The sequence below is a fragment of the Capricornis sumatraensis genome, chromosome 2 (genome assembly GCF_032405125.1).
Source record: "Capricornis sumatraensis isolate serow.1 chromosome 2, serow.2, whole genome shotgun sequence".
Taxonomy (NCBI): domain Eukaryota; kingdom Metazoa; phylum Chordata; class Mammalia; order Artiodactyla; family Bovidae; genus Capricornis; species Capricornis sumatraensis.
Genome location: NC_091070.1, coordinates 202585913 through 202604840, shown reverse-complemented (window position 1 = coordinate 202604840; position 18928 = coordinate 202585913). Strand labels below are relative to the sequence as shown.

At 45.3% G+C, this 18928-nt stretch overlaps 1 protein-coding gene across 1 annotated transcript; it reads left to right on the top strand.

The window, feature by feature from the left end:
• Positions 1–1469: 1469 nt before the first annotated feature.
• Positions 1470–2917, top strand: KLF17 (KLF transcription factor 17; the record flags this gene model as incomplete). Its single annotated transcript, XM_068961742.1, has 2 exons — positions 1470–2340; positions 2670–2917. Coding segments are annotated over 2 exons (1119 nt in total), but the record flags the coding sequence as incomplete, so codon positions are not given.
• Positions 2918–18928: the final 16011 nt, after the last annotated feature.

Below are 18928 nucleotides of genomic sequence, written 5' to 3'. Positions count from 1 at the left end.
ATAGTCTATTGTCTGGCCATAACTTCTTTGAATTCCTCTGTCTACCCTGTGGTGTTCCTGTAATTGGTAAAAGCTGCAATTGCTTTAAGTTTTGTTTTCCTTTTTTTTTTGTTTAACTTGTGTTTGAATGTTGTTCATTTTTCCTTGATCTTCAACAGAACTTTTCTGGTGAATTTTCCTTCTCTTTTGAGAAATTACAATCTTCCATTTCTGTTTTGGTGTTTTAGTATCTTCCGTGGATACTGTATTTTGCTCATGTTTTGGTTTTCATATTTGAATGGATTGGTCTTTTCTGGAGAGATACTGGGGTTGTGTTCCCAGTCTCTCAGCTCAAGAGCTCTCTCTATTGCAACAGTAATTGACAACTTTAAAAAATATGATTCTTGGATGGTGTCCTGTTTCAAGAAATTCTACCACCAATCTCTTCTCTTTTCTCTTAATATCAGTCAGTCAAGGAATACTACCCTTGACTTCCAAGACAATCCCCGACCCTTTCAAAAAGCGCTCTTAAAAGTCATCCCCTTTTCTTTACTTCCTCCAATGCTTGATCTCAGACTTAACCACTGCATTCCAACTCAGATGAGAGCCTTTTTCCCCCCCTAAATTAGTACCTCTAAAGTTTTTAAATTTAGTTTTGGTTGTGGTGGGTCTTTGTTGCAGCCCACAGTCTTTCTCTAGTTGTGGTGAGTGGGCTCCTCACTGCAGTGACTTCTGCTGGAGCACGGGCTTTAGGAGAGAGGGCTCAGTAGTTGTGGCGCACAGGCTTACTTGCTCAGCAGCATATGGGATCTTCCTGGACCGGAGATCCAACCTGTGTCCCCTGCATTGGCAGGTGGATTCATAACCACTGGACCATCAGGGAATTCCTGAGAGCCTCTTCTGTAGGTAAATGTTTGTGAATGGTTTCTAAGTTTTGCCAAAGCCGAGACCTGTCTGAACCTTCCATTCTTCTTAGCTTTATGGTTTTCTGAACCTGTTCTGCTAGTTTGGGATGATCTTACACCCTCACACTTAAACATTATCTGGAATTTGAGAGTTTTCTCAAGAGTCATAGCTGAAAGTACAGATTGTGGAATATTTTATTTGCCCTTTATACTTTATATGAAATAAAACTAAAAGCATGCTAAGCAGGTAGAGTGGCATGAGTCACTTCTGGGCTTCCGCCATGCTTCTGTCAGCCAGACTGGCATTTTATTTATTTATTTGCCACACTGTGCGGCATGTGGGATCTTAGTTTCCTGAACAAGGATCAAACCCAAGCTCCGTGCAGTGGAAGCAAGGAGTCAACTACCAGACTACCAGGGAAGTCCCCCAGACTTGCATTTTAGGAAACCCAAACTGGAGAATGGCCTGAAGGTGTGATAATTCAGACAAGAGATGATGAGGGCTTGGATTAAGGGGGGGGTCTAGAAATGGGGACATGTGGAAGTGTGGTTTAAGCTATGGTGAATCTCCCCTGACTTTCTTTCTCCAAGGATGCTGAGAAGTCAATGTCCATCTTGAACATGTCTTCATCTCCCGGAAGCAGTGGAATGCACACCTCTTGGAACCATAGTCCATTAGGCATTCAACACATCCCTCAGTGCACAGAGCTGCAGAGGATCCCCTTGGCTTCTGCTGAGGCACCCAGGCAGAATGCCAGCAAAATGGGGCCACAGTTCAGTATGGCACTGCCTGACCACCATGTGAGCTACTGCCCCCAACTGACTTTCACCCCTTCCCAGATGACTTTCACTCAAGGAATGTCTCCTTCACAGCCAGGAATGATGATTTTCGAGGAACCCCAGATGATGCCCCTAGGAGAGCCCAATATTCCAGGGATGGCCATGACCTTTGGTGGGAATCTAAGGATGCCCCTTAATGGGCCACCAGCCTCACCTCCCAGTGGAATCCCAATGATGTCCCACATCAGAATGCGAACAATGTCTTATCCTGGCCTCCCAACAGTAGCTTCTAACAGAGACCCTTTACCACCTAAAGCATTATTAAATCCAACCGTGCCTTCCACTGAGGCCCAAGCACTGCTCCCTCCTGTGGCTCAGATGTTGCCTCCTAGAGAGCCCCACAACTTTGGGATGTCCCCAGGCGGATCTCCAGTATTGCTGGCTTTTAAATCCCAGGGCTCTTTTGTGAACCAGCCAGTCTCCCAAGAAGACCCCTTCCTACCTAAGCAGCCCATACCTGCTCCACAAAGAGCAGAGCGGCAGTACTCCAGGATCCAGGAAAAGGCACCTCAGCGGAGATCCCCAGTTTCAAGGCCTTACCGCTGCAACTATGAGAACTGTGAAAAAGCTTACACTAAGCGCTCCCACCTCGTGAGTCACCAACGCAAACACACAGGTAAATGAAGTATCAGACATGTAGGTTGGGTGGAGAAATCTCTGGGTTTTAGATTTGTGGGGGACCCCTGGTTTGTAATGGTTTGGAATTAGCCCGTCATCCTTAAAGCTTGGGATCAAGCTCTGTTGGCCCCACTGACCTGCTTTCCCACAGTCTGGCACGCCTGTGCTGAGATGGAGACTGCTCGTTACGCTATCTCCTCACTGCCTTCCTACATTTTTCCTTCTGATCCCTCAGCATAAACAGCTCTGCTTCATCAAGTCAGACCCCTTTCCTCCGACCTGCTAGCCTGTTCCTCTAAATCCCTTCTCTCCCTTGTCATTCCCCAGGTGAACGGCCCTATAAATGCACGTGGGAAGCCTGTACTTGGTCCTTCTTCCGTTCTGACGAACTTGGAAGACATACTCGGATACACACCAAACATCGACCACATAAATGTGACCAGTGCGGCCGACAGTTCATGAGATCTGACCATCTCAAGCAACACCAAAGGACTCATATGAGGACTCCAAGATCTCCAGACCCACCGGCAGACAGTGGATGTGTGGCTGGTCCTCCTCCTACTCCTGGTCTTTAGGTCATTTTGCTCATCCCCTCATTTTGGCTTCTCCACCCAGATCGTGCGTGCCTCTGACCAGCTAGTCTCTTTGGTGGGTGTAGGCTTTGATGAAGAGACTAAGATTATGAGGCAATGGTGAAGCCCATATGAGCTCTGGACCCAGTCAGGGTTCCTCAGAAACTGCTGGATGCCCTCACATCTCTGGGGCCACCTACTTGTGCCAAGTTCAGCCACATGGGAAGATGGAGCAAAGTAAAGAATTGGAGCTTTATTCAAAAGCTCTTTATCTTATGTCACTCCCAGCTTGAAACCCTTTAGCGACTCTCCTTTGCCTGCTACCCCTTATTTTGGTCTTTGACAGTTTCCAGAGCCAGACTATGTTCAAATCCTGAATTTACCACTTACTAGCCATGTGACCTTGGGAAAGGTTTTTGACCATTGTGCCAGGTTTCCTCTTCTGATAAGTGAGAAAAACAGTATTGGACTGTTGTGAACATGTCTTATGTACAATATCAAATGCTCTCTGGCACTCACTAGCCACATATCCAGTTTGTCTCCTCCCATCATTTCCAGACTTGGATGAAATGCTCCCCACAGGACATGGGATCTGATATCTCAAGTAGCCACTCCTTCTTCCCAGGAGTGTGGAAGAGTTAATGCTCCAGGCATAGTGTTGACTGTTGGGAGCTGGGAGAGATCCAGGCAGATAAATTGCCTCTTCTTCCCTCCCTTGCCTGAACTGGTGCAGGATTTCTCCTGTGGGGAGGCCATTTCTCCCATGGGGAGGCCTCACCGGCAGCCAGTGCGCACAGCTTCTGCGCCTCTTCCAGGCTTGTCATGGAGCAGACTGTGCTGTCGCCTCCCATTCTTCCTTACCTTGTGCCCCTTTTCTCATCCTCAATGCCCTGGGTTTTTGTCACCCAAATAAAACACTGATGCTTAGTTCATGTTCCATGCTCTGTTTTCTAGGTGACTTGCGGGTGGAGGACATTAGACTGGGACAGAGAAGGATGAACCCCACTGTAATTTCCCCTCTGCCCCCCACCAAGCCCAGGTACCTGGACTCCTAAGCCAGCTGTCACAGGGCCTGTTCTGCCCTGTCCCTCCCCTGGGGTTAAGGGCATAATGACTCCCCTGGCAATTCAACCACAGTTAGTTCAGAACCTCATTTCTGGACCTCAGCCTTACTGTTTTACTGACCAGCAAACTAATAGGAACTGGCCTAAGTCCTCAAGTAGCAGAGCTGGGATCCCAATCAGGAGCTGCCCACTTCAGAGGTGGATCTCTTACCGTAGAGGTGATATCTTCTGCAGGTGTCTCCTAGGCCCAGCACTGCCAGGAGATGGCCGCAGTGAAATGAGTCAGGTCTGGTTCCTGTGGCCCAGAGACCATCTTGGTCTAGAGGCTGAGAGGTCCACCTTGGTGCAATGGCCATGGAGAGGAGGAATACCTGAAGGGGGAAGATCAAAGACTTTCTGGAAGAGGTGACCTTTGAGCTCAATAAGGAAGGGTATATAACATCTAGTAACCCCTTAGTGTTGAAAGAAACCCATCAGATGAAAGAAAGAATTCCAAGCAGAGGGAAGCTGGATCTGGTAATCTGCTCTGAGGAAAGTCAACCTGCAAGCTTCCTTTCATTCAGCACATGTTCTTGAAAGAACCCACAATACAGACAGCACCACAGCTGTGAGGAACAACTCATAGTGAGGGGCTCAGAGAAAACGAAAGGATGAGTCAAGGAAGAAAGACTTCTCAAAGAGGTGCCTGAATCAGACCTAAAGGTTTTATGGGGGCTAGTTGGGTCTCCCATTTCCTGTATGTCTGCCTTTGATCATGCTCTGTGCTGGACAGTAAGGACTCAGAGAATGACAGTGCCTTGCTGGAGGGCAGAAAGATCATGGACGAAAGTTCTGAAAGTGCTCCATGCTGCCAAGGAGAAGAGTCAAACCTCTGTGGACTCAGACTTCTGGGCATCTGGGGGCGTTCTCGTGGCCTTGGTTGTGCCTGCCTCTCTCCCTTCCACCCTGACCCTGTCCTGCAGGACACCTTGGTCTGTTTCCTAAGTGACTCCCTTATACCTGGGCCTGGCATCCTGGTGGCTTTCACCCCAATTGTGAGCCAGGGTAATGGATCTGATTTTTAAAAATTGGGGCAGAGGGCAATCTTCTGTGACCAATTTCTGGCCCCAGGGACAGGAGTCTTAGGTATCCGAAGTCCCTTTGGTTTCTACCTGAGCACTGAGTCCCTTCCATGGAGTGGAGCATCCCAGACTTAGTGGGCCAGAGCTGGTCTCTTGGCATCCCTGCTGGTAAGATCAGCAGAACAGGTTGCTGTTGGGGTGCAAGAGAGATCTGTTGGTGACCCATCACATTCACTGAGGAACGGGAGCAGATAGGAACCAGAGTGTGCAAGAGTGCGCTATGTATACTGCAGTGGTGGGAAAAATAGGCTTCCACCCCTTGGAGGTCACAACCTCGTAGAAGAGGGATGTAGGAAATAGACAGCATACTGTGAGGACAAGTATCTGAAGGTGACTATACTAGGCCAAAGTATTCTTGCCTTGAGAACCCCATGAACAGTATCAAAAGACAACATGATAAGATACTGAAAGAAGAACTCCCCAGGTAGGTAGGTACCCAATATGCTACTGGAGATCACTGGAGAAATAACTCCAGAAAGAATGAAGGGATGGAGCCAAAGCAAAAACAATACCCAGTTGTGGATGGGGCTGGTGATAGAAGCAAGGTCCGATGCTCTAAAGAACAATATTGTATAGGAACCTGGAATCTTAGGTCCATGAATCAAGGCAAATTGGAAGTGGTCAAATGGGAGATGGCGAGAGTGAACGTCGACATTCTAGGAATCAGTAAACTAAAATGGACTGGAATGGGTGAATTTAACTCAGATGACCATTATATCTACTACTGTGGGCAGGAATCCCTTAGAAGAAATGTAGTAGCCATCATGGTCAACAAAAGAGTCTGAAATGCAGTACTTGGATGCAATTTCAAAAATGACAGAATGATATCTGTTCTTTTGGAAGACAAACCATTCAATATCATGGTAATCCAAGCCTGTGCCCCAACCAGTAATGCTGAAGAAGCTGAAGTTGAATGGTTCTATGAAGACCTACAAGACCTTTTAGAACTAACACCCAAAAAAGATGTCCTTTTCATTATAGGGGACTGGAATGCAAAAGTAGGAAGTCAAGAAACACCTGGAGTAACAGGCAAATTTGGCCTTGGAATGTGGAATGAAACAGGGCAAAGACTAATAGAGTTTTATCAAGATAACGCACTGGTCATAGCAAACACCCTCTTCCAACAACACAAGAGAAGACTCTACACATGGACATCACCGAAATAGTCAACACTGATATCAGATTGATTATATTCTTTGCAGCCAGACATGGAGAAGCTCTATACAGACCGCAAAAACAAGACTGGGAGCTGACTGTGGCTCAGATCATGAACTCCTTATTGCCAAACTCAAGACTTAAATTGAAGAAAGTAGGGAAAACCGCTAGACCATTCAGGTATGATCTAAATCAAATCCCTTAAGATTATACAGTGGAAGTGAGAAATAGATTTAAGGGCCTAGATCTGAAAGATAGAGTGCCTGATGAACTATGGACGGAGGTTTGTGACATTGTACAGGAGACAGGGATCAAGACCATCCCCATGGAAAAGAAATGCAAAAGAGCAAAATGGCTGTCTGGGGAGGGGAGGCCTTACAAATAGCTGTGAAAAGAAGAGAAGTGAAAAGTAAAGGAGAAAAGGAGTGATATAAGCATCTGAATGCAGAGTTCCAAAGAATAGCAAGAAGAGATAAGAAAGCCTTCTTCAGCCATCAATGCAAAGAAATAGAGGAAAACAACAGAATGGGAAAGACTAGAGATCTCTTCAAGAAAATTAGAGATACCAAGGGAACATTTCATGCAAATTGGGCTTGATAAAGGACAGAAATTGTATGCACCTAACAGAAGCAGAAGATATTAAGAAGAGGTGGGAAGAACACACAGAAGAACTGTACAAAAAAGATCTTCCTGACCCAGATGATCACAATGGTGTGATCACTTACCTAGAGCTAGACATTATGGAATGTGAAGTCAAGTGGGCCTTAGAAAGCATCACTATGAACAAAGCTAGTGGAGGTGATGGAATTCCAGTGGAGCTGTTTCAAATCCTGAAAGATGATGCTGTGAAAGTGCTGCACTCATTATGCCAGCAAATTAAGAAAACTCAGCAGTGGCCACAGGACTGGAAAAGGTCAGTTTTCATTCCAATCCCAAAGAAAGGCAACACCAAAGAATGCTCAGACTACCACACAATTGCACTCATCTCACATGCTAGTAAAGTAATGCTCAAAATTCTCCAAGCCAGGCTTCAACAATATGTGAACTTCCAGATATTCAAGCTGGATTTAGAAAAGGCAGAGGAACCAGAGATCAAATTGCCAACATCTGCTGGATCATGGAAAAAGCAAGAGAGTTCCAGAAAAACATCTTTTCCTGCTTTATTGACTATGCCAAAGCCTTTGACTGTGTGGATCACAATAAACTGTGGAAAATTCTGAAAGAGATGGGAATACCAGACCAGGTGACCTGCCTCTTGAGAAACCTATATGCAGGTCAGGAAGCAACAGTTAGAACTGGACATGGAACAACAGACTGGTTCCAAACAGGAAAAGGAGTACGTCAAGGCTGTAAACTGTCACCCTGCTTCTTTAACTTATATGCAGAGTACATCATAAGAAACACTGGGCTGGATGAAGCACAAGCTGGAATCAAGATTGCCAGAAGAAATATCAATAACCTCAGATATGCAGATGACACCACCGTTATGGCAGAAAGTGAAGAGGAACTAAAGAGCCTCTTGATGAAAGTGAAAGAGGAGAGTGAAAAAGTTGGCTTGAAGCTCAACATTCAGAAAACGAAGATCATGGCATCTGGTCCCATCACTTCATGGGAAATAGATGGGGAAACAGTGGAAACAGTGTCAGACTTTATTTTTGGGGGCTCCAAAATCACTGCAGATGGTGATTGCAGCCATGAAATTAAAAGACGCTTACTCCTTAGAAGGAAAGTTATGACCAACCCAGACAGCATATTCAAAAGCAGAGACATTACTTTGCCAATAAAATCCGTCCAGTCAAGTCTATGGTTTTTCCTATGGTCATGTATGGATGTGAGAGTTGGACTGTGAAGAAAGCTGAGCACTAAAGAATTGATGGTTTTGAACTGCGGTGTTGGAGAAGACTCTTGAGAGTCCCTTGGACTGCAAGGAGATCCAACCAGTCCATTCTGAAGGAGATCAGCCCTGGGTGCTCATTGGAAGGACTGATGTTAAAGCTGAAACTCCAATACATTGGCCACCTCATGTGAAGAGTTGACTCATTGGAAAAGACCCATCAGCAGGGAGGGATTGGAGGCAGGAGGGAAGGGGATGACAGAAGATGAGATGGCTGGATGGCATCACCGACTCAATGGACATGAGTTTGAGTGAACTCCGGGAGTTGGTGATGGACAGGGAGGCCTGGTGTGCTGCGATTCATAGGGTTGTAAAGAGTCAGACACAACTGAGGGACTGGACTGAACTGAGGAAGATAAAGGAGCTAAAAGGATGATTGGAGAAGAAATAAATCTATCCTTCACATCCCCCAATGTTATCTTGGTTTCAACACAAGACAGGATAATGGATGGATAAGACACTGTGGGCTCTCGAGTAAGTCTAAGTTTTAATCCTGCCTTTGCCATTCCCTAACTCTGTGTGTGTGTGTGTGTGTGTGTGTGTGTGTGTGTGTGTGTGTGTGTGTGTGTGACTCAGTGTGTTCGTCTCTTTGCGACCCCATAGACTGTAGCCTGCCAGGCTCCTCTGTCCGTGGGATTCTCCAGGCAAGACTACTGGGATGGGTTGCAGTTCCCTTCTCTAGGGGATCTTCACAACTCAGGGATCAAACATGGGTCTCCCTCATTGCAGGCAGATACTTTACTATCTGAGCCACAAGGGAAGCCCTTGGGCAAATTAGTTATCTCTGCTTCAAATAGCAGTGAGGCCAGATTAATAGATTCAAGTTCAAGAGAGACAGTTCAGTTCAGTTCAGTTCAGTCACTCAGTCATGTCCGACTCTTTGCGACCCCATGAATCGCAGCACGCCAGGCCTCCCTGTCCATCACCATCTCCCGGAGTTCACTCAGACTCACCTCCATCGAGTCGGTGATGCCATCCAGCCATCTCATCCTCGGTCGTCCCCTTCTCCTCCTGCCCCTAATCCCTCCCAGCATCAGAGTCTTTTCCAATGAGTCAACTCTTCGCATGAGGTGGCCAAAGTACTGGAGTTTCAGCTTTAGCATCAGTCCTTCCAAAGAACACCCAGGACTGATTTCCTCTAGGATGGACTGGTTGGATCTCCTTGCAGTCCAAGGGACTCTCAAGAGTCTTCTCCAACACCACAGTTCAAAACCATCAATTCTTCGGCGCTCAGCCTTCTTCAAAGTCCAACTCTCACATCCATACATGACCACTGGAAAAACCATAGCCTTGACTAGACGGACCTTATTCAGCAAAGTAATGTCTCTGCTTTTGAATATGCTATCTAGGTTGGTCATAACTTTTCTTCCAAGGAGTAAGCGTCTTTTAATTTCATGGCTGCAATCACCATCTGCAGTGATTTTGGAGCCCCAAAAAATAAAGTCTGACACTGTTTCCACTGTTTCCCCGTCTATTTCCCATGAAGTGATGGGACCAGATGCCATGATCTTTGTTTTCTGAATGTTGAGCTTTAAGCCAACTTTTTCACTCTCCTCTTTCACTTTCATCAAGAAGCTTTTTAGCTCCTCGTCACTTTCTGCCATAAGGGTGGTGTCATCTGCCTATCTGAGGTTCTTGATATTTCTTCTGGCAATCTTGATTCCAGCTTGTGCTTCTTCCAGTCCAGCGTTTCTCATGATGTACTCTGCATAGAAGTTAAAGAAGCAGGGTGACAATATACAGCCTTGAAGTACTCCTTTTCCTATTTGGAACCAGTCTGTTGTTCCATGTCCAGTTCTAACTGTTGCTTCCTGACCTGCATACAGATTTCTCAAGGGGCAGGTCAGGTGGTCTGGTATTCCCATCTCTTTCAGAATTTTCCACAGTTTATTGTGATCCACACAGTCAAAGGCTTTGGCATAGTCAATAAAGCAGGAAAAGATGTTTTTCTGGAACTCTCTTGCTTTTTCCATGATCCAGCGGATGTTGGCAATTTGCTCTCTGATTCCTCTGACTTTTCTAAAACCAGCTTGAACATCAGGGAGTTTACGGTTCATGTATTGCTGAAACCTGGCTTGGAGAATTTTGAGCATTACTTTACTAGCATGTGAGATGAGTGCAATTGTGTGGTAGTTTGAGCATTCTTTTGCATTGCCTTTCTTTGGGATTGAAATGAAAACTGACCTTTTCCAGTCCTGTGGCCACTGCTGAGTTTTCTTAATTTGCTGGCATAATGAGTGCAGCACTTTCACAGCATCATCTTTCAGGATTTGAAACAGCTCCACTGGAATTCCATCACCTCCACTAGCTTTGTTCATAGTGATACTTTCCAAGGCCCACTTGACTTCACATTCCAAGATGTCTGGCTCTATATTAGTGATCACAACATCATGATTATCTGGGTCGTGAAGATCTTTTTTGTACAGTTCTTCTGTGTATTCTTGCCACCTCTTAATATCTTCTGCTTCTGTTAAGTCCATACCATTTCTGTCCTTTATTGAGCCCATCTTTGCATGAAATGTTCCCTTGGTATCTCTAATTTTCTTGAAGAGATCTCTAGTCTTTCCCATTCTGTTGTTTTCCTCTATTTCTTTGCATTGATGGCTGAAGAAGGCTTTCTTATCTCTTCTTGCTATTCTTTGGAACTCTGCATTCAGATGCTTATATCTTTCCTTTTCTCCTTTACTTTTCACTTCTTTTCACAGCTATTTGTAAGGCCTCCTCAGACAGCCATTTTGCTTTTTTGCATTTCTTTTCCATGGGGATGGTCTTGATCCCTGTCTCCTGTACAATGTCACAAACCTCCGTCCATAGTTCATCAGGCACTCTATCTTTCAGATCTAGGCCCTTAAATCTATTTCTCACTTCCACTGTATAATCATAAGGGATTTGATTTAGGTCATACCTGAATGGTCTAGCGGTTTTCCCTATGTTCTTCAATTTGAGTCACAGTTAACCATATTCAAAAATGGTTTGACCTAAAAAAGAGGGAGGGATTTTTGTACTCCAGGTGAGATTTGACCAGGTTATGGAAATAGAGGTAGAGGGTAGTAGATTTAGGAGAGAAAATTAACCCTGGTAAAATTAATTAAATTTGGTTGGTAAGGGAGTGGTCAAGATGACACCTAGGTTTCTGGCTTGTGTTGTAAGTAACACAGAAGAGAACTGGATGACAATCATTTATTTTTATTGTGATATTTAATATGTGCAAAAAATCATATATATATACACACACACACACACACAATTAAAAGACTAATTTAAAAAAATGAAGATCATGGCATCTGGTCCCATCACTTCATGGGAAATAGATGGGGAAACAGTAGAAACAGTGTCAGACTTATATTTTTGGGCTCCAAAATCACTGCAGATGGTGACTGCAGCCATGAAATTAAGAGACACTTACTCCTTGGAAGAAAAGTTATGACCAACCTAGATAGCATATTCAAAAGCAGAGACATTACTTTCCCAACAAAGGTCCATCTAGTCAAGGTTATGGTTTTTCCTATGGTCATGTATGGATGTGAGCGTTGGACTGTGAAGAAGGCTGAGCGCTGAAGAATTGATGGTTTTGAACTGTGGTGTTGGAGAAGACTCTTGAGGGTCCCTTGGACTGCAAGGAGATCCAACCAGTCCATCCTAGAGGAAATCAGTCCTGGGTGTTCTTTGGAAGGACTGATGCTAAAGCTGAAACTCCAGTACTTTGGCCACCTCATGCGAAGAGTTGACTCATTGGTAAAGACTCTGATGTTGGGAGGGATTGGGAGCAGGAGGAGAAGGGGATGACAGAGAATGAGATGGCTGGATGGCATCACGGACTCGATGGACGTGAGTCTGAGTGAACTCCGGGAGATGGTGATGGACAGGGAGACCTGGCGTGCTGCGATTCGTGGGGTCGCAAAGAGTCGGACACGACTGAGTGACTGAACTGAACTGAACTGAAGCTTCTTTAAGGTTTTATTGTCTTAATAAAATTTGGAAAAAAATCAGCCATCGTTTTGTCAGTTTTTTGTCACCCCTGCTCTCCTTCTGACACACAGACACACAGTCTGACACGCAGTCCAACAAAGGCGGACATTTTAGTCATGTCTGACTCTTTGCGACCCTCTGGACTTTAGCCCACTAGGCTCCTCTGTCCATAGGATTCTCCAGGCAAGAATATTGCAGTGGGGCCCCTGCCCTTCTCCAGGGGATCTTCCCAACCCAAGGATCGAACCAGCATCTCCTGTATTGACAAATGGGTTCTTTAGCTCTAATGCCACGTGGGAAGCACTGCCCCAAAGATCTGCTGCTGTTGCTAAGTCGCTTCAGTCGTGTCCAACTCTGTGTGACCCCATGGACTGCAGCCCACCAAGCTGCTCCTTCCATGGGATTTTCCAGGCAAGAGTATGCCCCAAAGATCAGTAATACTCAATTTTTTTTTCAGTCTTTGAATGGCTGACTATTTATTTTCTGGATGTCAGGAAATTGTGAATTTACACTGTTGATTGTTGGATTGTTTTATTCTCTTAAGTGTGGTGTTAGCTTTTATTTCTAGCGTGAATTTTACTTGGAATTAGTTAGATCTCTTTGAGGCTTACTATTTTTCTCCCTTTGTTGTTCAGTTGCTCAGTTGTGTCCGACTTTTGACGACCCTATGGACTGCAGCACACCAGGCTTCCCTGCCCTTCACTCTCTCCTGGAGTTGGCTCAAACTCATGTTCATTGGGTCCGTGATGCCATCCAACCATCTCATCTTCCGTCACCCTCTTCTCCTGCTGTCAATCTTTCCCAGCTTCATGGTCTTTTCCAGTGAGTCAGTTCTCATCAGGTGGCCAAAGTATTGGAGCTTCAGCTTCAGCATCAGTCCTTCCAAAGAACACCCAGAACTGATCTCCTCTAGGATGGACTGGTTTGCTCTCCTTGCAGTCCAAGGGACTCTCAACAGTATTTCTCCAGCACCACAGTTCAAAAACATCAATTCTTTGCAGCCATCTTTGTTTGTCGTAACTTTTCTGCCAAGGAGCAAGCGTTTTCCAATTTTGTGGCTACAGTAACCATCTGCAGTGATTTTTGGAGCCCAAGAAAACAAAATCTGCCACTCTAACTTTCAAATAATGAATGACAACTAGATTTCTTTTCATATAGTTATTTCATATATTTTAGCATTCAGTTACTTTAGTACTGAACCCTTTTATTTTACCCTCACTGGCTTCCCTGGTGGCTCAGATGGTAAAGAGTCTGCCTGCAATGCAGGAGACCTAAGTTCGATCCCTGCATCTGGAAGATCCCCTGGAGAAGGGAATGGCAACTTACTCCAGTATTCTTGCCTGGAGAATCCCATGGGCAGAGGTGCCTGGCGGGCTATAGTCCATGGGGTCACAAAGAGTCAGACATGACTGAGTGACTAACACATTTATGGTCTATTATTCTTTGATGTGAATTATCTGTTTATGATCTTGTCCATTTTTTCTTCTTGGTTTTGATGTATTTTCCCCTCATTTTTAGAGTTTGAATTGTTTTTTGATTTTATCTACCATCTATTTATATATTTATGGCCATGTAAAAGATTTTTATTTTCATGCAATCAATTTTCCTCACCTACTTTTATCGTATCTGGATTTGAGTCATAGTTAAAACCCTTTGTCTAAATTCTGGTTATAGAGGAATTCATCTATTTTTTTCCTAGTAATTGTATCTTGAATATTTTGCTTTTAGATTCTTGATCCATTTGAGATTACTTTTACTTATGGAATCAGCTATAGATCTAATATCAACTTTTGCTAGTAGGTTAAGCAGCTATCCCAGAACAGTTTCTTTTCTTTCTTATTTATTTTGTCCATACTGCACAGCATGTGGGATCTTAGTTCCCTGACCAGGAATTGAACCCGTGCCCCCTGCGTTGGAAGTCCAGAGTCTTAACGCCTGGATTGCCAGGAAAGTCCGTCTTTAATAAAACAATTCTATTGATTGATTTTTGGCTGCTCTGGGCCTTTGTTGCTGCGCAGGCTTTCTCTAGTTCCATTGAGCAGGGGCTACCTGTAGCCTCAGTGTGGGCTTTTCCCTGCAGTGACTTCTCTTGCTGAGGAGCACAGGCTTCTGAGCACAGGCTCAGAACTTGTGGCACACAAGCTTAGTTAGCCCACAGCACGTGGAATCTTCCCGGGCCCGGGATCGCATGTGTGTCCCCAGCACTGGCAGGCAGATTCTTAACCACTGGGTCACCAGAACACCCTCAGGCCCTCTGCTAACTCCCAGGGTTGTCTCCTCTGACTCCCCCAGCACCACAGCCCTCCCACCGTGGACACTGTGTATTCTGTGCCTCAGGCTACACTAGCACCTCCTTTCCCTCCATTCTCAGAACTTCATAAAGTTCATTTTTCTTCCAGTGATTTGTTACTTTCATACTTATTTCCCCAATATCCTTATATCTATTTATAGGCTTTCTATTTTATCCCCCCTCATCCACTGGCTCCCCGTTACTCTTTGTTGGCCTTGCAGCCAGAGCAGAGCCCGGAGATCACCCTCCCACAACCCTGTCAATGCAGACACTGCACACTGCCGGCCTCCACCCACACCACCACCCTCAGGCCCTCTGCTAACCCCCAGGGCTGTCTCCTCTGACTCCCCCAACACCACAGCCCTCCCACCATGGACACTGTATTCTGTGCCTCAGCCCACACGAGCACATCTATTCCCTCTCAGGCTCCCAGCCCCTTTCTACAGCTCACCTGCATCCTGGAGGATTTCTTCCTGCCTGATCAGTGACGGTGGACCAGCTCTGCTTCTGCAGTGACTGCAAACCTGCAAAGTTGTCTGCCATCCACCTTCTGCAACTATGCCTTCTTCAGTGAGATCTGAACCCCGACCTCAGAGAGAGGGCTCATCTGCCAAGCTTATCCTTACTCTTAAGCTTGTCTTAAGAAACAGTTAGAACTGGACATGGAAAAATAGACTGGTTCCAAATAGGAAAAGGAGTACGTCAAAGTTGTATATTGTCACCCTGCTTATTTAACTTCTATGCAGAGTACATCATGAGAAACACTGGGCTGGAAGAAGCACAAGCTGGAATCAAGATTGCCGGGAGAAATAGCAATAACCTCAGATATGCAGATGACACCACCCTCGTGGCAGAAAGTAAAGAAGAACTAAAAAGCCTCTTGATGAAAGTGAAAGAGGAGAGTGAAAAAGTTGGTTTAAAGCTCAACATTCAGAAAACCAAGATCATGGCATCTAGTCCCATCACTTCATGGTAAATAGATGGAGAAACAATGGAAACAGTGACAGGCCTTATTTTTGGGGGCTCCAAAATCACTGCAGATGGTGACTGCAGCCATGAAATTAAAAGATGCTTGGTCCTTGGAAGGAAAGTTATGATCAACTTAGACAGCATATTAAAAACCAGAGACATTACTTTGCCAACAAAGGTCCGTCTAGTCAAAGCTATGGTTTTTCCAGTAGTCCTGTATGGATGTGAGAGTTGGACTATAAAGAAAGCTGAGTGCCAAAGAATTGATGGTTTTGAACTGTGGTGTTGGAGAAGACTCTTGAGAGTCCCTTGGACTGCAAGGAGATCCAACCAGTCCATCCTAAAGGAGATCAGTCCTGAATATTCATTGGAAGGACTGATGTTCAAGCTGAAACTCCAATACTTTGGCCACCTGATGCAAAGAGCTGATTCATTTGAAAAGACCCTGATGCTGGGAAAAATTGAAGGTGGGAGGAGAAGGGGACAACAGAGGATGAGATGGCTGGATGGCATCACTGACTCAATGGACTTGACTTTGAGTAAACTCTGGGAGTTGATGATGAACAGGGAGGCCTGATGTGCTACAGTCCATGGGGTCACAAAGAGTCAGACACGACTGAGCGACTGAACTGAACTGAAAGCTTCTCCTTTTTCAGTCTCAGAGTCCCATATAGTGTTCCCTTATATCTTAGAGTTTCTCTTTTATTACAGTTTATTCATTCTGTGTATCAAACTTCTCTTGTGTAAATCACTGTTTACTGTCTCCTGATTGGACTCAGAATGGTGCAGTCACAGAGCATGTTTTTGTGGTGTGAAAGGAAAATGCAATTAGTATCCCAAACTGTACTGTATCATTGCCTACTGCATACAACTGTGTCTACTAATGAGTTTATTACATTAGAAATATATGGAATTGGTTTTAATGCTTCATATAATATGAAATTCTTAGTGGGTTATTATATGAATGTTTTAGTGAAATGTGAGGAAAGTAGCTGAGATATTTAATGGGGTGAGAGTGTGTTACTATTTTTCATATTTAGGTTAATGTCTAGAATTCATTGTCCAGCAGGTTAAACTTGGATAATGAGGGATGGCTGTATTATCTTTTCTCTTTGTGGTGGCTGCAACTGACATAAGATCCTAATGCACTCTCGTATCTCTCTGGTCTCCTTCCCACCCCGTTGAGTTGATAATTTTCCTTGGCAGTTGTTACTGAAGATTTTGGAGGGAGGCGGGGCCTTTCCTCTTGGCATTCAGAATCTTAGTTCCCTGATCAAAGATGGAATTCATGGCCCCTGCAGTGGAGGCACCAAGTCTTAACCACTGGACAGCCAGGGAAATGCTTCGAAAAGCTATACATTTTTAAAATACATACATTTGTGATAAACCGAAATAAGGAAAATCAAGGGAATTTGTATATACAAAATTCAGAGTAGTAGTTAATCCTTGATGATAGAGAGTTGGATGGGAGAAGCATATGAGTAGATACAAAAGTGTCAGTAATATTCCAGTTCTTAAATTGGGTGAGGATTCTAATTCCAGTCCAAACCCTATGTGTGATTTTTTTCAGGGCTGACCTCAAGGCTGTGCCTGGCTGGTCTCCTGGGGGAAGCTGCCCTCCCCACACCAGACATGGTACACAGCAGGGCTCTGCAGTTTCTGAAGGGAGATGAAGGACCCAGGGTCCCTGGGAGCAGACAAGCTGGTGCATGGTTGTATCTCTTGCCTGCTCACCTCCATCCAGAGGCCTTCTTACCGGAGCCCTGGTGAGACATTCTTCTTCACCCAGGACTTTTCTAGTCTTAGCCCTTCCTCCCCAGACTCCCCAGGTGCATGAAAAGACAGGAAGTGTTTGTTTGTGCACCTTTGGCAGTGAGATCATTCCAGTCGGCCTGCATTATCTGACCCTTGACTGGTGCTGTTCTGAGAGAGTGTCAACCCAAATAATCGATAAACAGTCTATAATAAGGAATAGAAGAAAGTGTGATTCTAGCCATACTGAGGACTAGCCTGGGGGTGTAGTCTCCACCAAGAAAGAAAGTGCCCTGGAGACAGGTGGGTGCCATTCAGCACAGCTTTATATCTTCTCAGAACAAGAACATACATCAAACACAACATGAGTGTATTCCTTCAAGGTCTCAAAAGAAAGAAACTAGCATGCGGTGAGTCAGTGTGGCCTTGGCACCTGAGAAGGGAATCTTCCAGTGAGTACTAGCATTGGTGTCATTGGAAGGGTGGCATTGATCCCTATTCTCAAGACATTCTTTTCACTTCTAGACAACGCATGCTGCTCTTCTAGACTTAAAGCAGATGTATAATGGATGTTTGGCCAAAAGCCAGGCTGCTGTAGCCACAAAAAGTTCAGGCCAAATGTTGCATATGCCAGAATGCTTTCCCCACATTCCAATGGTGAAAACCTTTTCCATTTTGGAAAATGGAGCATCAGGGAGCCAGCACCTCTTTGTTTCACCTCTTTCTTGCAGGGTCACAGGAAGTGGGTAGATATTTGACTTTTACCCGCAGTTTGACTTGTTGTCTTAATTAAGCATCTTGGCACCTGGCAACTCAACAAATTCATGCAGCCGGCAGGGTGCTCCATTGAGCCCTAAGCCTTTCCGGTAGAATGAAAAGCCTGAGGGTTCCATGGGCATTTCCATAGCTCTGCCAGTGGACCTTGGGAGCACTAGTGAATGAGATGTGGCAACTTTTAGTTCTGAGAGGAACTGTTGGTCTTGAACTCCTTGGCTGAGTTTCCCTGTGGGTCAAATGAGCAATCCGACAGAGGGGCTCTGGGAAAGCTAGGGAAGCAGCTCCCTGGCCACTGCTCATGGTTCTGGGACCAACAACTGTCAGAGACACCTCCCACTGTGCAGTAACTGTTGTTGAATCCGAGCAGGTCCCTGGTGCCAAGATAAGCCTTGCAACCCCGTGTGTTATCGATTCTCACATAGTGCCAGTATGTGCGGGCGTGTGCTGTCATGTCCGACTCTTGCCACCGCATGGACCACCAGGCTCCTCTGTCCATGGAATTTTCCAGCCAAGAATACCCGAGTAGGTTGTCAAAACACAAAAATTGAGATTCATGGTTTCTGTCAGAGTATAGACTCCTCCAGGGTCACTTTCTTCAGCAGCTCAAAGAGACCTGGAGACTTGGTTAGACTGCCATCACCATGGCAGATATCACCTTGTTAAGCTTTGTGCTGGAGGGATTTCCCTGATTGTCCAGTGGTTAGGGTTCCTCGCTTCCACCATAGAGAGTATGGGTGTGAGCCCTGGTGGGGGGATTAAAACCCCTCATGCCTCGCAGCCAGAACAAATAAACTGTGTGGTGGAGAGTCTGTTTTGGGGTGCATTACTACAGACCCTTCTTTCAGAGTGCCCTGACAGTGTTTGCTTTGGCTGGGAAGCATGAGGAAGATGAAGGGGAGAGGGCCCAACCATCTGAGACCTCCTTCTTCTACAAGTTGCTATTTGGCTCCCTTAGGTTTGATCCACCCGTGACAAGTTCCTCCTCTGGACTATGCTTGCAGAGGCTAGAGCCTCCTTGCCTCC